Source organism: Dermacentor andersoni, chromosome 4, assembly GCF_023375885.2.
Source record: "Dermacentor andersoni chromosome 4, qqDerAnde1_hic_scaffold, whole genome shotgun sequence".
Taxonomy (NCBI): Eukaryota; Metazoa; Arthropoda; class Arachnida; order Ixodida; family Ixodidae; genus Dermacentor; species Dermacentor andersoni.
Window position 1 is genome coordinate 129395779 of NC_092817.1, and position 17598 is coordinate 129413376.

Consider the following 17598-nt stretch of genomic DNA (forward strand, 5'->3'; position numbering starts at 1 on the left):
AACAGCAAGAGCTTGGTGGCGCAACCAACCACCCCGTTCCAAAGGGGACGCTCATAACATCCATCCATTCATCAAAATGCGAGAGAGGAGCCCAGTTGCCGCAAGATGCGCTTTTCAGCCTTCGCACGCAAGGGCATGGTATGCATCTCGGAGGCCACGTGCAGGTTTCGCGGTGGTGGCACTAGATGACACTGAGTGTTCTTAAATAAGCACCAAAGAAGAGTTCCGCTGCAGTACATGCCTCACAAATGAGGTGGCAATACGTTGCGTCGCAATATTGATTCAATGCTAGTGCTTTACCGTCGACAGTCACCATAAGCTGGGTTCTCCCGCAAGTTTTTTTCTGAATGTAAATGCTGTGAACATCATAAGCAGTTTCCTTTAAATCGCAGCAACGCCGACGCATTCGTCCGATATTTCTGTAAAACAATTCTAGTCGAAACAAACAACAGACAACGCACGAGAAATATTACGTAAGTAGGCCTTTACTAAAAATTAGAGGCAAGAGATTTGTTGCAGACGTTGCTCACAATTTCCAGACGCCAGATTTTTTAGGCACTTCACAATCTTCCGGCTGCTGCAGCTACTCCGTTTGCACGAGCAGCTGAATTTTTTCACCGATGAAGTGCAACCGATTCTTTTCCCATAAAAGTCCGCTTTCCAGTGAAACGTACAGCTGCACTTTCCGCACTGTAGAGATATTGTGCTGTTCGCTGAGAATTCTGTAGTACCTGAAATGCCAGGCCCTAGGAAGACGAAGTGCATTCATTATTCAGTATTGCTAGACCAGGATTGCATGATAGCACAATGTTTGAAGCGAACTACTATTCGGGAGGAACGACCATTGAATATATCTTTGTAAATATTTTTTTTGTGTCAGATGAGTGCTCTTAGCACACCGACTAGCATTAGGTGCACTGAACTAAGCAGAATAGTATATATTTAAGCCGAAAATGAACACTGTACAGTACTATGCATCGCTTGACCGAGAAGCGGAAGGTCTCCTGGTAGTACAATTACTGCGCACAATGACTTCGCATCATCAATGAACACCAAATTTTGCCCCGCCAGTAGGAGTCCGAAGCTGGTGCAAATTTTAGCACCTATATACCTTATGTACATACCTAAGGTCATAAACCAATTCGGTGAACCTCCAAACTTAGGTTTTTAGCGCCATGCTCACCTGTACTGCAGGTTTTTTCGTCACATCTCAAAACCATCCGCAAAGGCTTACTAAAACATTCACAGGGCTCACTCCCCGCACGACGCATGGCCTCAAAAATTATTGCAAGACAGGAATATCCACTCCTACATGAAACAAGCCATGTAAAGGCATAAAATATTTCTTCTTCAAGATGAGCCTCAGAGCCCTGCGTTTCACAATATACTTTTGCATTGCAGTTTGCTCTGTTCATGGTAAGGTGCGAGACGTGTTGCTGGCGCACCAGCATATATTGCATTCACTCAATGTAAATCAGCAGATGCACCGGTAACAACATTAAAAGAATGCGAACCGAAACTACAAAGCTTTGGCAACTGATATTAACGCTATATGAAGACGCAAATGTTCCCCATGTCACCGTTGCATTTTAATGAATCATCGCTAACAGCATAGAAGCTGTACTCACCAGTATATCCAGTTATATTATTGTTTGGGTTTGGGCGAAGGTCAAAGGGTCGAGGACCTAAAAACAAAGAAAGCGAATGTGTTAGATAGGTAGCGTTAAAATATTCGATAGTACAAAGCTGGTTCGAGACATTCAATAAACAAGAATAGGTAGGAGTACAGCTGAAATAGGTGAATACCAGAAAAAATTGCGCTTGTATTCGAATTACTTCATTTCACCGGAGACCAAAAAAGCATTTACAAAGTTTTGTCTGACAATAAGACTTAGTCAGAAAGAGTTTCAAGCCAATACTGTCGGGTATTTGTTTTATGCGTAGCACAGAAAAACAGAAGGCACTTGATTGCGGCAGCATACACTTAGTGGAACTCGGATTTGAAGCTGATTCTTCGATTCGGCATTCAAGGACTAGTTGCTGATCCACTGTTCATTACGAGTCAACACAATCTGGAGGTCTTAGCTTCAACTATGTTTAAGACGGAGGGGACATATTTTGGCTAGTTATCTTTACATCTTGAATTGAAACAGCCTCCTGGGAAGCAGTAACGCAAAAAGAAAAATACACTGAAGTCACGTGCGTCATTCACTCTACGATCCCATGGTCTTGGCTCACATCATTTTAAAAGGTCTCTGTGTACGTTATGTGCGCGGTACGTTCAAAATTATTCCTGTACATCAGCATAACTTGCAATGTTGTAGGCCAGAGCCTCCGGTCATCTGAATGTCCTCTTAAGTTTTAAAATTTTGTCTCAGCCCTCTTTAAGTACATACATTTGCGTACGACCATGTATTGTTAAACCGTGTTAAAAAAGGTAAAAATCTGTAATGCAAACATTGCGGAGCAAAAACTGGGAAAATGCGCTTGCTTAGGTACTCGCTAGGTATCTTACAATTCGAGACTCCAAATATATGATTGCCCCCTAGTGGTGGCGCCGAGAACCAGACGATCTAAGTACTGCGCCAGTTCTCACATAAAAACCTCTGCTGCAAACTTGCCTCGTAGTTCACTAATCTTCCCGATGCCGCCGCGCAGAAACCCGGAAAGGAAAAAAAAGCAATACGGATGCCGAAAGAATTTCGCATTATGCGTATTATCGCACTGGAAAGACGGTAATTCATCATGTCATCGTTTTACTAAAGCAGCAGACGACACGGAACGCAGAGCGACGTGGTTAAGAAGCTTGGACATTAGGGAAAACGATGACTGACACTGCGGTGGTTTGCTCGAAACATTTCACTCGGGATGCCTTCTTTATTCCCGGCTAGTAGGCTATTACTTTCTTTTTGTATATTTTAAATCTGTCGCTGGCATTTCAAGATGGTGAGTGTACTTTGTTTGGGCAAGCGGTTTAATAAATTAGTTAAGTGCGCTTAAACCTAATTTGGTTTGTTTTTTTAGCTTCCCGCCCAAGCATTAGTGTTATGAGTGCTTTAGCCAGAAGGAATATTCCCAGTAATTTACTTTTGTCCGAAGGCAGCGGTAGCCGGAACGATAGCTTGCTTGGGAAGTCTGAAGCTAATCATCACACGCAGAATGGCACGAGTCTACCTATCCTTTTGATAGCATGCCTAAGTTTAGCGGTGGAAAGAGAAGATGATGCTTTGTCATTCAGCGCGGCGAGTTACTAGTTTATTCGCTCAGAAAAATGTAGAAGTAACCGCAAACAGCGTTCGTTGCAGACCTGGAGCATTTGACCTGGCGAGAGCACCACTAGTTTGCTTTCCGACGCTCTACACACAGCTAAATTCCATCACAGCTGGTCCGATCCGTTTCAAGGTGAAGTATTCACGCTAACGCAAGTGAAGCTGCTTATTCTCGCTGAATCACCCCCCTTCTAAGTACTATGTTTATTGCGATTCCTCCAAGAATAATTTTAGTTTGTATTATTGTTAATATTGACATTAACTTTCAAACCTAGTACACCATATGGTGCTTGCGCACTTAACAAATGCGCTCATTGATAGAACGAAGATTCTAATCTGTGCTAACCAGTAATCAGTGCTCCGGGAGCACTTTATCGCCACGTATCACTGGCTACCATCACACAGTTTACCAAGACATGGCTGCCTAGTTACGTGACCGCTCCACTTACCCGGTCCCATTCCGAGTGCATATATGTCGGCGACATCCGACTCTTGAAGCTCTTCTGGTTCTCTTTCTGAGAAAATAAAATAAATAAAAAGCTCACATTTGGGCACTGAGACACCATCTATCAGACAACGTGGTTGTTGGCCAAACTATATATTTACAGTAAAGTATGCTTGCGTGTGGAGCGATTTAGACCTGACTACTGCCGAAAACACAATAACCTGCATCACAATCCACGCGTCTACCTCACTTCATGTACATATCAGAGTGCTGGCATGTTGACCCGGTGGCTCCACCTACCGTCAGGGTTCGCCCTGACGGTAGGTGCGGCTGGCTGTGTAGCGTTGGTGGCTGTGTTCCTGTGTAGCGGCAGTTTGCTGTACGTGAAGAGTGGGTCGTCACTCTTCACAATCGATTCTTCTGCATGATTGTTAAAATATGTTTCTACGCATAGCTGTGTATGCAGTGGCAGTGTGGGGAAAAGTAATAATTACGCTCGATATCGTTCCTCACGGCAAGAAGAATTTCGCAAGTGGTTGCTCTTAGCTGGGCATCTGCAACACAACATCTGCAAGCTGCCGCTGGAAATCATGAAGGTGCGCACACACTACTGCCAGGAAGAAAGCAGTGAGGCTCCAAAATTGCACCGAGTTCGAGGCTACATTCCTGCTGGCCAGGAAGAACGTCTATAGGCCAGAGCTCGTAGCGCTTCCAGGGGGCAGCTGCCGTGGATGGCATGAAGTGGTGGACAATATGAACGAGAAACTGCGATAACTCTCAGCGTTTCATTATCGTACGCTAACCTACAGTGTTCGCCCGCCTTGAATTTGTCGTCAGCTGCCGCATCATGAAATTGACAGCTTAGCGCGTGCTGTGCCGACTGGCGGCTGGGTCGATATTAAGAAAATTTAATCTAAAGGACTGTGCGAGAGCAAAAGATCCAGGCTTCCAACTCGATTCTACGTCACTCTTATCGTCCACTGTTCCCATTCGGCTCATCCTATCGATAACGTGGGCGGAGCGTCTCTGTGACCACTGACTGAAGCGCGAAAATGTATGGCATCGGAAAAGGCATCGTTACGAAATCGCCACCCTTGTGTATAAGTTGTGGTGGTGATTCTTGCTCCCCAAGTTTTCTCGCAGTTTGTTCCTGAAGTTCTATTCGGGTCACTGCGTAATACCACGGTCTACGGCTATGTGCGCTTAAACCCTCCTGGCACCTTCGACACTGCCATCTCTGCGTGGCCTTCCCCTGCTATATGGGCCATGAGAAGGCGTCCGCGTGGCTTCGCTAGTCTACGCGGTTGTGAATTTGAGGACTGGCTCACAAACGTTGGCCGAGAAAGCAATTTCAACTGAGAAGGGACCGTTTTCTCAAGTACTGAACGCCCACTTCTACATCTCCTATGTCCGTAAGCCTAGCTTTGAGCCATCGGCAACATATCCATAACTGAACGACATTTGCGCAAAATCTTTGCAAAATTTTCGGCACTCCCCCAAGCCTACACCACCTGCATTAAGGACGTCTTGCAATGTGGCCAGCGCGAGAGTTGCGTTTTGTCCCAAAGCATTGGGATACGCCATATTATCGAAGACGTAAAATGCTCTTCCTATCAGAGTCAACTTACCATTATGGACGCCACAACTATTCGCCTTTGACTTGCCAGTCATCCCTTCGTCTGCACGCTGCGCGCAGTTACGTCGGACAATCGTCGAGCATCGGCCAAAGGTTTATTCATTCATTAATTTTTAGTTCGGCAATATGGTGCGCGCATAGCACCGACAAAAAGCTGGGGGGCAAAGACTAAAAGCCACAGAAGGCTTGACGGGGTCTGTACTGCCTGATAATTGCACTCCCAAGAGGCAAAAAGAAATGTTCGTATGCGACAAGCACACAATGACAAAAACTGTACACGTGAAAGTCCTGGAAGTCTATCAGTAAAAGGGAAATATTTTGCTTCTCTGCATGACATAAAAAATAGCAAAACTACAGTAAACAATGCTAGTGGATTAAAAGGGTAGGCAATGTATATGCGATCATTTGTCGGCCATAGTTAGCACAGCTCCGTGGAGAAAACCAAAAAGTCATTCTGCGCGTATTATAAACATTTAGTCTTTCTGTCACGTTAGCAAGTTCCTTCAAGTACAGATTGTTCATTTTAGTCCTTTGTTTGTAGCACGCCATTGGTAAAGCATCGTGCAAGAAGACTAGTGCTACGTTTAGGATCTACAGATGCACCTTGTGTCTGCGTTATACGGAGCATTGACAATGAAACGGACAACCCTTGTTTTGTAATTTAGAAAGCCTGAGAATGTTCGAAATTGTCGTTCCTTACACAAGGTAGCAATAGTACAGTTTTGAAAGGAAAAGTGAATAATACAACGACAGCTTTAGGTTCTCAGGCAAAAGAAAACGTGTGCATGATAGTATACCAACCATGCGAGAACGGCTGGAACAAACAGAATCAGACAGACGAACGCAAATACATGCCGCTCCTTTCAAAGAGCTCCACGAACACTCAAGATGCTCTTCCTATGTTCCCATAGCATCCATTCCTACTCATCCGACCAACTTAAGCAACAGCATTTGGAAGAGATTGCGTCGGCCTTGAGTTTCAAGGGTTCAGACGATCCCAATGCCTGTCCGGCGCCTGTACTGAAGATGACGTTGCTGCACTGTCCTCAGTCACTACCTCACCTGAGCCTAAACCAGCCGGTCACGCAGCTGTGGCTTGACTACCACCAGCAGAATGTGCACAGCAGCTCTACTCCGCGTGGAGTACTACCCGCCCTGCTTGTTATTACTGCGGCTATGGAGGGCACATCTCCCTGAACTGTAAACTGCGCCAGTGGGGTGACAGGCGCGGGTTTGCTCCTCAATAATGTGCGAACATTGACCACTCAAAAACTACCAGCCGACATCGCACCCAGGCCCTTGTATAACGCCAACAATCTCCACGTGTCCTCCCTCGCGAGGGTGGGAAGACCTTCCTTTCGTCTGTTCTCAGCGAAGTTTTTCTCGCCTTAAGCACCATTCATAAGACACGTTCTAGCTTCCATACACTAATGACTCTACAAAACGTTCAGGTGCGATGCACCTCTGTCCGGGCCCCAGGAACCGTGATGCCATTCTGGCGTCTCCTACTTTCACAGAGAATGCGGCTACCGATCGCGGAACGAGAGTTTCTCCTTATACAGCGAAGCTGTCTATGGCTAGGACCTGGATAAAACAGATGTGCCCGACATGTTGACAAAAACAAATCAGGTGGGCCATCCTGGTGATAGTGCAGAAAGTGTCCAAGCTCAAAGGCACATACACCTGTAGGCTCGCTAGACTATGACCATGCGTGTCGAAACGTTAGTGCATATATGTGTAAAAAAACAAATAAATAAAAAAAAACAAGGATAAAGAAAACATAATGCAAGCAGCGAAGTTACGTGTCAATTCAGCATAACGAACGTATAGAACTTAATATACTAATTGTGCAATGGAGCTTCGCTGGTCTTTCATCTTCACATAATGGAAGGGCTCTAAATTTTCTTCGTGGTCTTTAGGGCCGCTCACCAAGGTTCGTCCTGGATTTATGTTTCTTCTCGGCTCCCGTACTTATCCGCAGCTGTCTTTTCCGGACAGCTTGTTGCTCACCGGTCCTACTACCGACACCTTGCCCGCATAAAGACCGGCATCTCCAGGAATGACCGCAAGTGTCGCTGAGACTCGACTTTCCGCGATGTGAATTTCTCCCCTGGAGAAAAGGTTTTACTCTGGATACCTGTGCGCCTCTCGTGGCTTGCACAATAAATTTCCTGAGCGTTTTTTCCGACGTTGAGAAATTCTCGGGCTGATACACTTTGTTAAGTACCGTATCTAGCCTGTTCGCGCTCCTTGCTTTCTGCTTTGCCGCAGGACGAAGTTAATGCGTGTCTCATGTTTGAAACCAAATACGCGGCGTTTCATAAGACTGCCGCGAAGCCAGGTGTGCGATTAAACACGAGGGGAAATCAGTATGAGACATTATGCTACTTCCATATTCCTCATTGGCGGAGATCATGATCAGCATGCCTGGCGTCTTTGTTGCTATATATATATATATATATATATATATATATATATATATGCGTGTGTGTGTGTGTGTGTGCGTGTGTGTGTGGGCGTGTCTGAGGGCGTGTGTGTGCGTATGTGATCATTTTAGAGAAAGCCACGTGACCAAATGGCACGCCTCGGAGATCGCTCAAGTCTGTGGCATAATTTAGGTTATTAGAAGTTATCGTTGTTCACAAGGCGAATGACAATCTGGTGTTTGCGAAAACACACTCCTCTATGCATATCGATTTATTCAATTTAGGGTACATGTCCAGATTGCACAATTTAATTCAAATACCACTTGGTATAAATCTTGCGTGATCGCCATTTTATGCAGGACGCTCTTCCCGAAAATTTCTATGACGCATTCACGGTCGCGAAATTGTATCGATAGTACTATTAAAACATATCATGGAAAGTGTGACTAGCCCGTTAAAATCCCGTTAAATTCAAGCCCGTTAAAATAGGTGTCCCTTTTTAATAAGAATGAATCAATCGATAATTAAATAATAATTTATTTATTTATTAATTTATTTATCTACGTTGCGTCCCAGACTACATCATCGGAGCATTGTGTGAGGGAGATTACATAGATAGGGGTATGATAAGGAGCATGAGTAACATATTTAAGCAGTGCTTATCGGTTCTTAGTACCCATTACTGAAAAAGTAAAAACATTATTATACAATAGGTAATCACTCGTTAGTAGCTACAAAACGATCGCGAGTACTTAGGCCCTAAAACTAGCTGAAAAACAGATGTTCATGATGTGCTGCGGAAGACCATTCCAGGAAATGATTTCTTGCGGGAAAATGAATGAATTAAATGCGACGGTTCCACCAGAATTGCGCCGGTAGCTTATAGGGTTGTTTAAACGACGTGCAGTGAGGTAAGGCAGTACAAGAGGCAGCAATGAATCATTGGCACTGTAGACTATCGTAGGAAAGAGACAGATTAGGGCGATTAATCGTCGTCATTGCAATGCAGAAAGAGGGCAATGATTTCATGTTTGTTACGCTCGAGTGACCGTTGTAGTTCCTGGAAATAAAACGTGCGGCAGGATTTCGAACCAACTCAAGGGAATCAATTAATTAGGCACGATGAGGGGACGAATGGGTGAAGCGTACTGGAACTGCGGACGAAGAAATGTTTAAGAAATGTGATATGTGTATTGTAAGAAGCAGTGGGCATTTTTGTTGGACATTCATATATAGACGCCTCTAAATGCGCACAGTTTTTCATTAACACATCTTAGGCCGAAGGCCGAAGCAATGACAGCGATAGCAAGCATGCTAGGCCCGTGCTGCAAAACAGCTCAAACAGTAGCTCGGAATTTACTAGGCGCCATAGGCATAATGGACGCGACGGTGAGGGCATATGTGGCGAAGCTGAGTTGCGGCGGACTCACAGATTGTAAAAATATAACGTGGTCATAAATATAAGTGGCCATAAGACAGGCTCTCAGCCAGACCTTGCTAGACGCTGGCAGAATTCCTACTACTCGCACTCAAGAGAAATGCGTGGTTGCAAAGCCTGCTTTCAGTCGTTCGGAAGACTGAATTTTGAAGTTCTTGGTTTTTGACCTATACTCGGCGTTATCTTTCGCGCGTTATGCCAGCGCAAGCAACACACTCCGGTGTTATCACTCCTGGCAATGGCTCGTCCTGTTTTCGCAAGCACGAGTACCAAAAGAAGGTATATGTTGTTGCGGGACCACTAAAAGCGTCACAAACTTGTCCCACTGAGATTCAGTACACGCAAAACTTACTTTCTCGCCACGACCGAGCTTCTTTTCGCTAACTGCGTCACGACGCCGGGCGCAGCCACTGTGCTACAGAGGTACCCCAGAAAGTTATGAAATTAGTCACAGCAATATTCGGGGTCAGAGAAAAAAAACTTGTCCAAGTAAGACTCAGTACACGCGAAACTAACTGCGTCACAAAGCCGAGTGCAGCAAGTATGCCCAAGAACTGCCGAAAAATGTTAAAATATTGCTGGCGCTCATAGAAAGCGTCAGGAACATCTCCCAGTACGAGCCATTAACTCAAATTATGTATTCTAGGACGCTACGCCAGGACGCTGATTTTTCGCTAACTGCGTCGCAAGCCTCGGTGCAGTGCCGTAAAAGCCTGAATTTCTCACCTTGCCGTAGTCCAATAGCGCATTGGCGTTATGTCGAAGTGCAGAAGGAACGCAAGAATACACCGGGAGCCCAACAAACCAGGCGACGTCCGAAACAAACAGGTCACCGAACATGCGAACTTCACATGCGCCGCCGACCTTGCTCGCTTTGGTGACGTATCTGGCGCATACCGCAAGCATATGGCGCGTGCGGCATGCCTCTAGCTTGTTGCTAGGCAACGCAACAAAATAAGTCGAAAACTATAAGTCCATGTATACGCAAAACTTTTTACTTCTAGCGGGAAAGAATGAAAAAAAAAAATAAAACGTTGTCTAAGTTTATTTCACATTCTTTTTTTTTTCGATGCTCACGCCAGCTAACGGTTGGAATCAAACACTAAGCGTGACGTGTTTCCTGTTTGCAGTTTTTGCCGAGTGTCTCTTCTTGTTGAATTTCTTTCTCTATGATGCGATGCCAGTAATGTGTGCTCAAGGTATACTTCGTTGTCAAGACATGTCTACTACGATCCGGCATGTCATGAGAACATGGTGCCTTCGGTATAAACGCTCAACTTACTAAGTTCCAACAATCCTCCACCTAGATGGCCCAAGACATGTGCGACTTCTCCTGCCAAAAAGAAGAAAAAAATTGAAGGATCATACACGTGCACGGAAACTCCACATAAACATACATCTAAGATGCGTCCCAGCTAACGCAGGTCAAGTTGTTAAACAAAATGGCGACGAGATACGGCGACGGGGCGAACGCTGTTTAGTCAAATGCCATCGCGCAAACTTAGATTTCCTCGCATACCTGCGTAAGCATGCATGAATGTGAAATTGCGCATCTTATTCGCGAACATTGAAAAAAGTTTTCAACTTGTTACGTTTTCGCCAATTACTATTTCCGTGTTACAACGTTGTTTCGCGAAACAAGAAAAAAAACAAGTGAAAGCATGGTGAAGACGAGTAGCCGCATCTCATGCGCGCACGCCAGCAGCACCCTGAAATGGGGTTTCAAAGAACCAACACTACTAAATAGCTAACATTGTGACCGCGAAATAGTGTCAAAGCAATTGGTTAGGTGTTGGCTGCTTCTGCTAAACAAGCAGCCGCGGCATGCGTTCCTTTTCGCTTCATTTGTATTTTTCATCTCGGCTATAAGCCGACGCACAATGCTTTAGTAAACAGTAGTACACAGAGTGGCAGGGCTGCTGGCTTGTAGCAGCAACCAACAGCTTCGCCGTACCGTTCTCAATTTTGCGCGGTCGCAAAGCCAGCCTTGAAGAGGATCAGTTCTTTATGAAACCCATTTTGAGAGCTCTGTTGCTGCGCGCGTGACACAATCAGGTCCGCATTCACTTCGCATTCTTAATTTGCATTGATAGCGGAACATTGAAGTTGCTGTCGCATAGTCTGTACCAGAGATTCAAATACCGCTGATATTTGTCTGCGCTCTAGCAGTTTGAAGTGTGAGAGTAGCGCTTTCAGTCACTCCATTGTGGTTCCTTCTGGAGATTTAGTTGCCACTTTACTGAAGTATTTGTTTCGTTAGTCTTCACTATCTTGCTGAAATTGTCTCAGTACTTGTAATTCGTAATCTAAATCCTATTTGCGAAGTCCAGTTTGTTTGGAAGATACCTGTAGTCCAGCCATTGATGTGTATCGATGTAGTCGAGTTGTTATGAATTGTTCACGCGAAAGATTTTCACACTCCGGTCTCTGCATTTATGAAGAAAAATTTTTGAAAGCACGATTTGGAGAGGTAGAATTCAACAGAGGATTGCATTGTGGCGCTTTAGTGACCTACATTACAGCGGGGCACTATATTAGAGCTTGACGCACTTATATGCCGGCTACGGAGAAGTCCACAAGAGAAGCAGGCGAGCGTGGAGGAGAAAGTCGGTAACTTCGGCCACCGGATGTTTTAGACCAAAGTTTGTTCCCTCCTTACTACATTTTGCTGAAGATGGCTGGTTCTGTCTCGCCAATTAAATAACTAACGCCTCTGAGTATTTTAAAATGAAGTATTCCTTGCGTCACCACTGCACAGCACTGCACAATTGCTGCTGCTTCTGCTGCTGCTCCTGTCTACCTGAAGGTATATCTTAAATTGCTTGGTATGCTGTGATAAGTGACGTGCAACCAACGTAACCGAAACAGCCGAGTACAGTTTTGTGATCGTTTTTCGTTTGAATAGTTCGCAATAAAAGAAAAATAAGCGCGCGAAATTGATGACTCTGATGGCTAGTAAACCAAATTGCAGCTCAATATAGGTAAAGTAGTTTTGCGGAAGTTCGCAAAGTGTAGAACGGTCCTCGAAAGACAAAATTGTCATCGACCGCTGCAATAGCACTAAGACACAAAGAAAACATCCATGGGTTTCTCAGAAAGAAAACCTGCCAGTTGAATAAAAAAGAATTATCCTTGTACAGCAATTGAACCCAGAACCAATGCCTTTTCGGAATGGTAACTCTGCCGTTTCACCTAACCAGACGGCTAGCACATTGCCACGCGAAGAAAAATTAATCGACAACTCGCAGCAGACTGAAAACATTGCTCCACCTAGCGGGCTTGGGCAGAACTGGATAATTATAGCGAATGTCTCTGTAGTTCGAAATGAATGAAAAATAATTTAACGTCAATATTTGTTAGCGAGGTAAAAAATTGCTCTTAACATGAAGAAAGAGCAAAGCTATTTATGTCGGAACAGGCTATTATGGCAGCAACAAAAAAATTGAGTATGAAATCGGTCTTATGCTCTCCAACAATTATCCGTATTTAGAAGAAAAAGATGTAGGTAACTTAGTGACAACAAATAAGACCATAAGTAGATAAATTTCTGAAGATAAAATTTAGGTCAGCCGTAAGGTACCAAGGCGACAAATAGGCAAGATTTTCCAATAATAAAGGACATAACAAGAAAAACGACGATATATACTATCGCGCTACATACGAGCTCAAACTCGAGGGAGATACGTCTGAATTTTGCCAGTACGTTTAATTAACGATGGAGGGGTTATTATTGTCGAAATAATTCTCTATACGCTTTGTTCGCAATTCCTAAGGCTTCAACATACTAGAGAATCGGAAGAATACCAATAATATACTAATAAACAGGAAGGGACAAGTTTACGATTTGAAAAAGCTTTAGGAGGAGAACTTTGACTTCAATATAGCACAAAATACAGTACAAAGCAATTTTGAATTGAATCAGGGCACCACCTGACGAAAATCCACTATGTAAATTGGCTTGTTACAGGCAGGCTTGTTCAACAATGAGTCATATGCATTCCATCATAGCGGAATTTAGAAATATGCGTAGTAGAACGAGCCACTCTGTATGGATTTTATCGATTGTGACAAGGCACTCGATTTAGTATTGATAGAAACAGTGATGGAGGCGTTGCGTAGCCAAGTAGTACAGTAACGACACGTGAATATCTTACGAATATCTTACGACACGTGAATATCTTATAAATATACCACAGCTACATTGAATTTCCGCCAAGAAAGGGGCCTGACAAGGAGGCAAAATAACTCTGGGAATATTCGCCGCATGCTTAGAAGTATTCCATAGATTGGACTGGGAAATGTCAGGATTCAGGATAAATGACAAATATTTCGTCTACTCGCGGTTTGTAGATTACATTCTGCTGCTCAGAAACGCTGGAAATCGCTAGCAAGAATTGATTGAGGACCTTAACCGAGAATATGTAAGAGTCTGCTTGAACAATAATAATTCGTAGAAGACGTAGATAATGAGATTAGTAATTGGCAGACATTTTCCACAAGCTGTACAACAGCACGTTTATCTAGGTCATATCCTCGCAGGGGACACTAATTGCGAGAATATTTACAGAGGAATAAAATGCTCCGCCTAGCGGGCTTAATAAAATGAGCTGGAACACATCGGCAGGCATTAGAAAATCATCACAGCCAGCTTATGGCTATGCTGCAAATGAAGTGAAGAATGATCATGTTTCTAGGGTCAGTCACTATGAGGCAGAAACTCGGAGGTCAAGAAGTAAGCTCGAGAAGTAAGTAAGGACGACGCAACGAACCAGGGAACAAATCTATAATACGCCTAACGTTAGGGGACATGAAGGCACTCTGGCGGAACAAAGGTCGTATAGGGGCTACGGTTATTCTAGTTGACTATAATAGAAAACAAAGGGAGATGGGTGGACCATGTTTTGCGTAGGATGCGTAAACAGCGGTCTAGCTGAGTTACAGAATAGGTGCCGAGAGAAAGGTGATACATTCGAGGACAACAGAAAAGAAGGCAGTGTAATGGAATTAGAATGTCCTCAAGCATAGGGTAAAGCCAGCTGGCGTCCTGCCATGCAGATCGATAGACCGATGTAGATAATGTTGATGTTGGATGTTGATCATTATTTGCCTTACAGTGGCAGGAAACTTGAACAAAGTCGTTCGGCTGCATGCCGCATGTGGAGATTGTTTTCTCAAATATAGTAAAACCTGTACTCACCAACCTTGGACAAGGGCCTCAACAAGACCGGCAGTCTCACCGCCAACCTTCCTGGATATGTACAGTAAACAAGACATCTATTTTATGCACTCCATTTTAAATCTGGGTGAAACTGTTAAGCGAAAAGCACCGTGAACTAATAAATCGGCACAACATCAGTGCTCAAACAGGGCCTTCATTATAGACGAATATGGAAACTTGGGCTGAGCTCACTACTTCTTAGAAAAGCTTCCCTAACAATTTTACCGCAAAACTTCGCAGTCATTGCTGTAATCTTGCAGAATAATAATATTTTACAACACTTTGACTCCCTCACAGAACATATGAATTCTCCTGTTAGCACATGAGTTACCAAGTAGCACCACAGTGCTAAAAACAGGTCTGATTAAGCAGAAATGCGTCTGTTGAGAGAAAATTTATCAGTTAGTGCAGGCACAAGTAGCAATAGTCCTCGGATTAACATTTTTTGAGAAGCTCAAGTGAGGGAAGTGCGAGAATGGGAGAGTGATGAAATTTTCCTATCATATTGCATAGAAGATGCTAAGTTTACCACAGCAACAACGGAATTTAAGCAAGCTATAACAAATTAGAAATTGAACCTTACTCATAACGGCTTTCAGAAGTTGAGAAGACTGCATGCGACCCTAATTGACTACCATTTAGAGAAGCCTCTCGCCAGCACCACTGACAGCACATATGAATTCAAAACAGAGGTACTTGGAAAGTTTTGCAACGGATGATTGTCAAACACATCGAGAATAATTTGGCCTTGTCGTATAGCATTTCATTCAGGAAACCGCCGAACACGCTCAGTGGTTTAGGTGTACTACAGAGAAATATATGAAAGGGTAAACATATCTGGGTGCTTACATATATTTAGGAAATGTTACGCCGAAGGTTCGTTTACAAACGTGTAGGGTAACTTCAGGACCGTCAGTTGGATATCTTAATTATAGCACAGCCTCTCAGCGGGCTACTATAGGGCGGTAAAAAAATTATTGAGCCATTCCACTCTGTGAAGGCTGACGAGCACAGAAGCTATAGAAAAGCACTACTACAACAGCTCAGGGTGGTGTGCAGTGCTTTATGGCCTCAGAGTAATCGTAGTAGTGCTATGCTAGAGTGATGCTAGGAATGGGAGAAATTTTCACGGCACGCCACGGCCCATAATAGTACTGCAACAACATTGAGATCAGTTCCTAGGCTGGTTACCTTGTATACAAAAGCCTACGCACGTCATACTCTACGTCGAAAGCTTTCGTCGCCACGGCAGCTTGCGCAAGAGTAATCTCTACCGGGGCACGTTTGTGGGGAGCACTACGTGCTTCGCATTGCTATCAAGAGCACCTTGCCATAAAGTATGTGGTTCGGTTGCTTTTTCTTGACCTATTTATTGTAACGTATGCTGTTATGTAAGTGGTATGCGTGTTTCCAAAGAATGTATCAACTTTTCGCTGCTCTTTGCTGAATGCTTGTGGCCCCAGCAGTTGCTATGGGAAGGCCACGTGCAGGACATCCTACCCCCGTCGCCAGGCGAAAGTCTCACTGGCTGTGCTGATATGTGTGCCGTTCGCATAGGGGACGGAATTGTGGTATAAACTGTCTACAACCGGGTATACTCAAAAGTTAGATTGAGGTGCTTCGTCAGGGATGATAAATCCATGCACATTATTGTCGATGGTGATTTCAACATCGACATATCCATAACGGAGAAGTGATATATGCTGTGTGTGCTGCAGTGCTTTGGTTTCATATGCCAGACAAATGTCGCAAACCCCATCACTTCCAGCCAATCGTGCATAGACTTGACTAGGGCTAAGAACGCGTGGAATGTTGTAACCGAGCCGATCAGTTTGTAATGGCGAGCACGAGACCGTTGCCACCCCCATAACGTCCAAATAATACCGACTCTCCTAGCAAGACAATAAATGTGTGTGCGTAGCTTTCGTCACAGCGACCACCGATCAAGACGATAAATGAGTTCGTAGCTTTCTTCAATATTCTGTGTAACCTCCGTGGCTTTTGACAAAAGCGTTCCATTCGATGTGGTTTACTCATGAGAAAGTTTACCAGCACATACGCCGGTATATTAGTGCGAATAAATCTTGCAGTCCGAAATATTTATCAGCCAGCCGTATTTTGAATATAATTTAGAGCTATTGTGAGCAGCACTGTGATTTTTTTCTGATCACGATATTTAAACTAAATTTTAGATAGCATAGTCTTTAGTGACAATCGCAGATACCAACGCTTCACTGCACAATTTGGTCTTGAACCACGGACATCATTATTAATAAAAACTACTAAATAACCTGGTGAGATAATCGGAAAGGTACTTCTCAATACAGATGTCAAAGCATCAGCTTAAGCTAGAAACTGAACGTTATGCATCTACTAGTGCTTCAGACTCTGTGCCGTGAACTAACCGTCCAATTCATTGCTATTTAAGTAAATGTTTATCAGTACTGATTTCTGTACTTCGTAATCTTAATTTGATGTTTGCATTGGTGACTTTCGAACAAATACTTTACCAGCCACTCCTACACACCACCATAAAATATGATGGTAATGTCTGTAGACGGGTAACTGGAGTAAAAAAAAAAGCGACAAGTGGCACCATTACAAACGGCACATTTCGTACACTGGCGCAGGTTGTGCCCTTTGGGTTCTTTATGTGATGCTGAGAACGGCGAAAGGTGCATGCATATGTTTGAAAATTACATCGTGCAACCACAGTGAAAAATAATAAATAGGAATAAATACACACCCAAAAACGCACCGAAACCGAGGACTTCAGGAATCGGTGCCAGAAGGACAAGTATGACGAGTGCGCCTTGCCTCATGATTTTCGGCATTACCAGAAACGGTGCATCGACGAAAGCAGCTCCCTTTTATGACTATACACTCACCGCTAGAAACCAGGACTGCAGGTTCTTTAGCAGTGAGAGTACAGGTTATTTTTATATACGTCATACCTGCGCTTGTCATTACAATGGAGCGGTTTCTCTGACGTTCGAAAACGACAAAGTGCACTGAAACAAAGGCGCGATAGCTCCAGTAACAACGCAATCGTACTCCATAAGTGCTAGGTTTTATCCGTGTATAGGCAAATTTTCTCCCGGTGCAGAACGTCTAATAGCTCCTTGTAGTTCCAGGCAGGAAGGGACTTCGCATTTCCTCTATAATT

At 44.0% G+C, this 17598-nt stretch overlaps 1 protein-coding gene across 2 annotated transcripts; it reads right to left on the reverse strand.

The window, feature by feature from the left end:
* Positions 1–467: 467 nt before the first annotated feature.
* LOC126537807 (uncharacterized) lies at positions 468–17358 on the reverse strand. Of its 2 annotated transcripts, XM_050184883.3 has the most exons (6): positions 17179–17357; positions 14412–14462; positions 10497–10547; positions 3719–3784; positions 1629–1685; positions 468–746 (listed from the first exon to the last, which is right to left on the reverse strand). In XM_050184883.3, the coding sequence occupies exons 1-6, from the start codon at positions 17264–17266 to the stop codon at positions 496–498; spliced, it is 564 nt and encodes a 187-aa protein (XP_050040840.1). In that variant the 5' UTR covers positions 17267–17357; the 3' UTR covers positions 468–495. The 2 variants fall into 2 exon arrangements, with proteins under 2 accessions (XP_050040840.1, XP_054930414.1); XM_055074439.2 differs by lacking the exon at positions 14412–14462 and having other exon boundaries at positions 17179–17358.
* Positions 17359–17598: the final 240 nt, after the last annotated feature.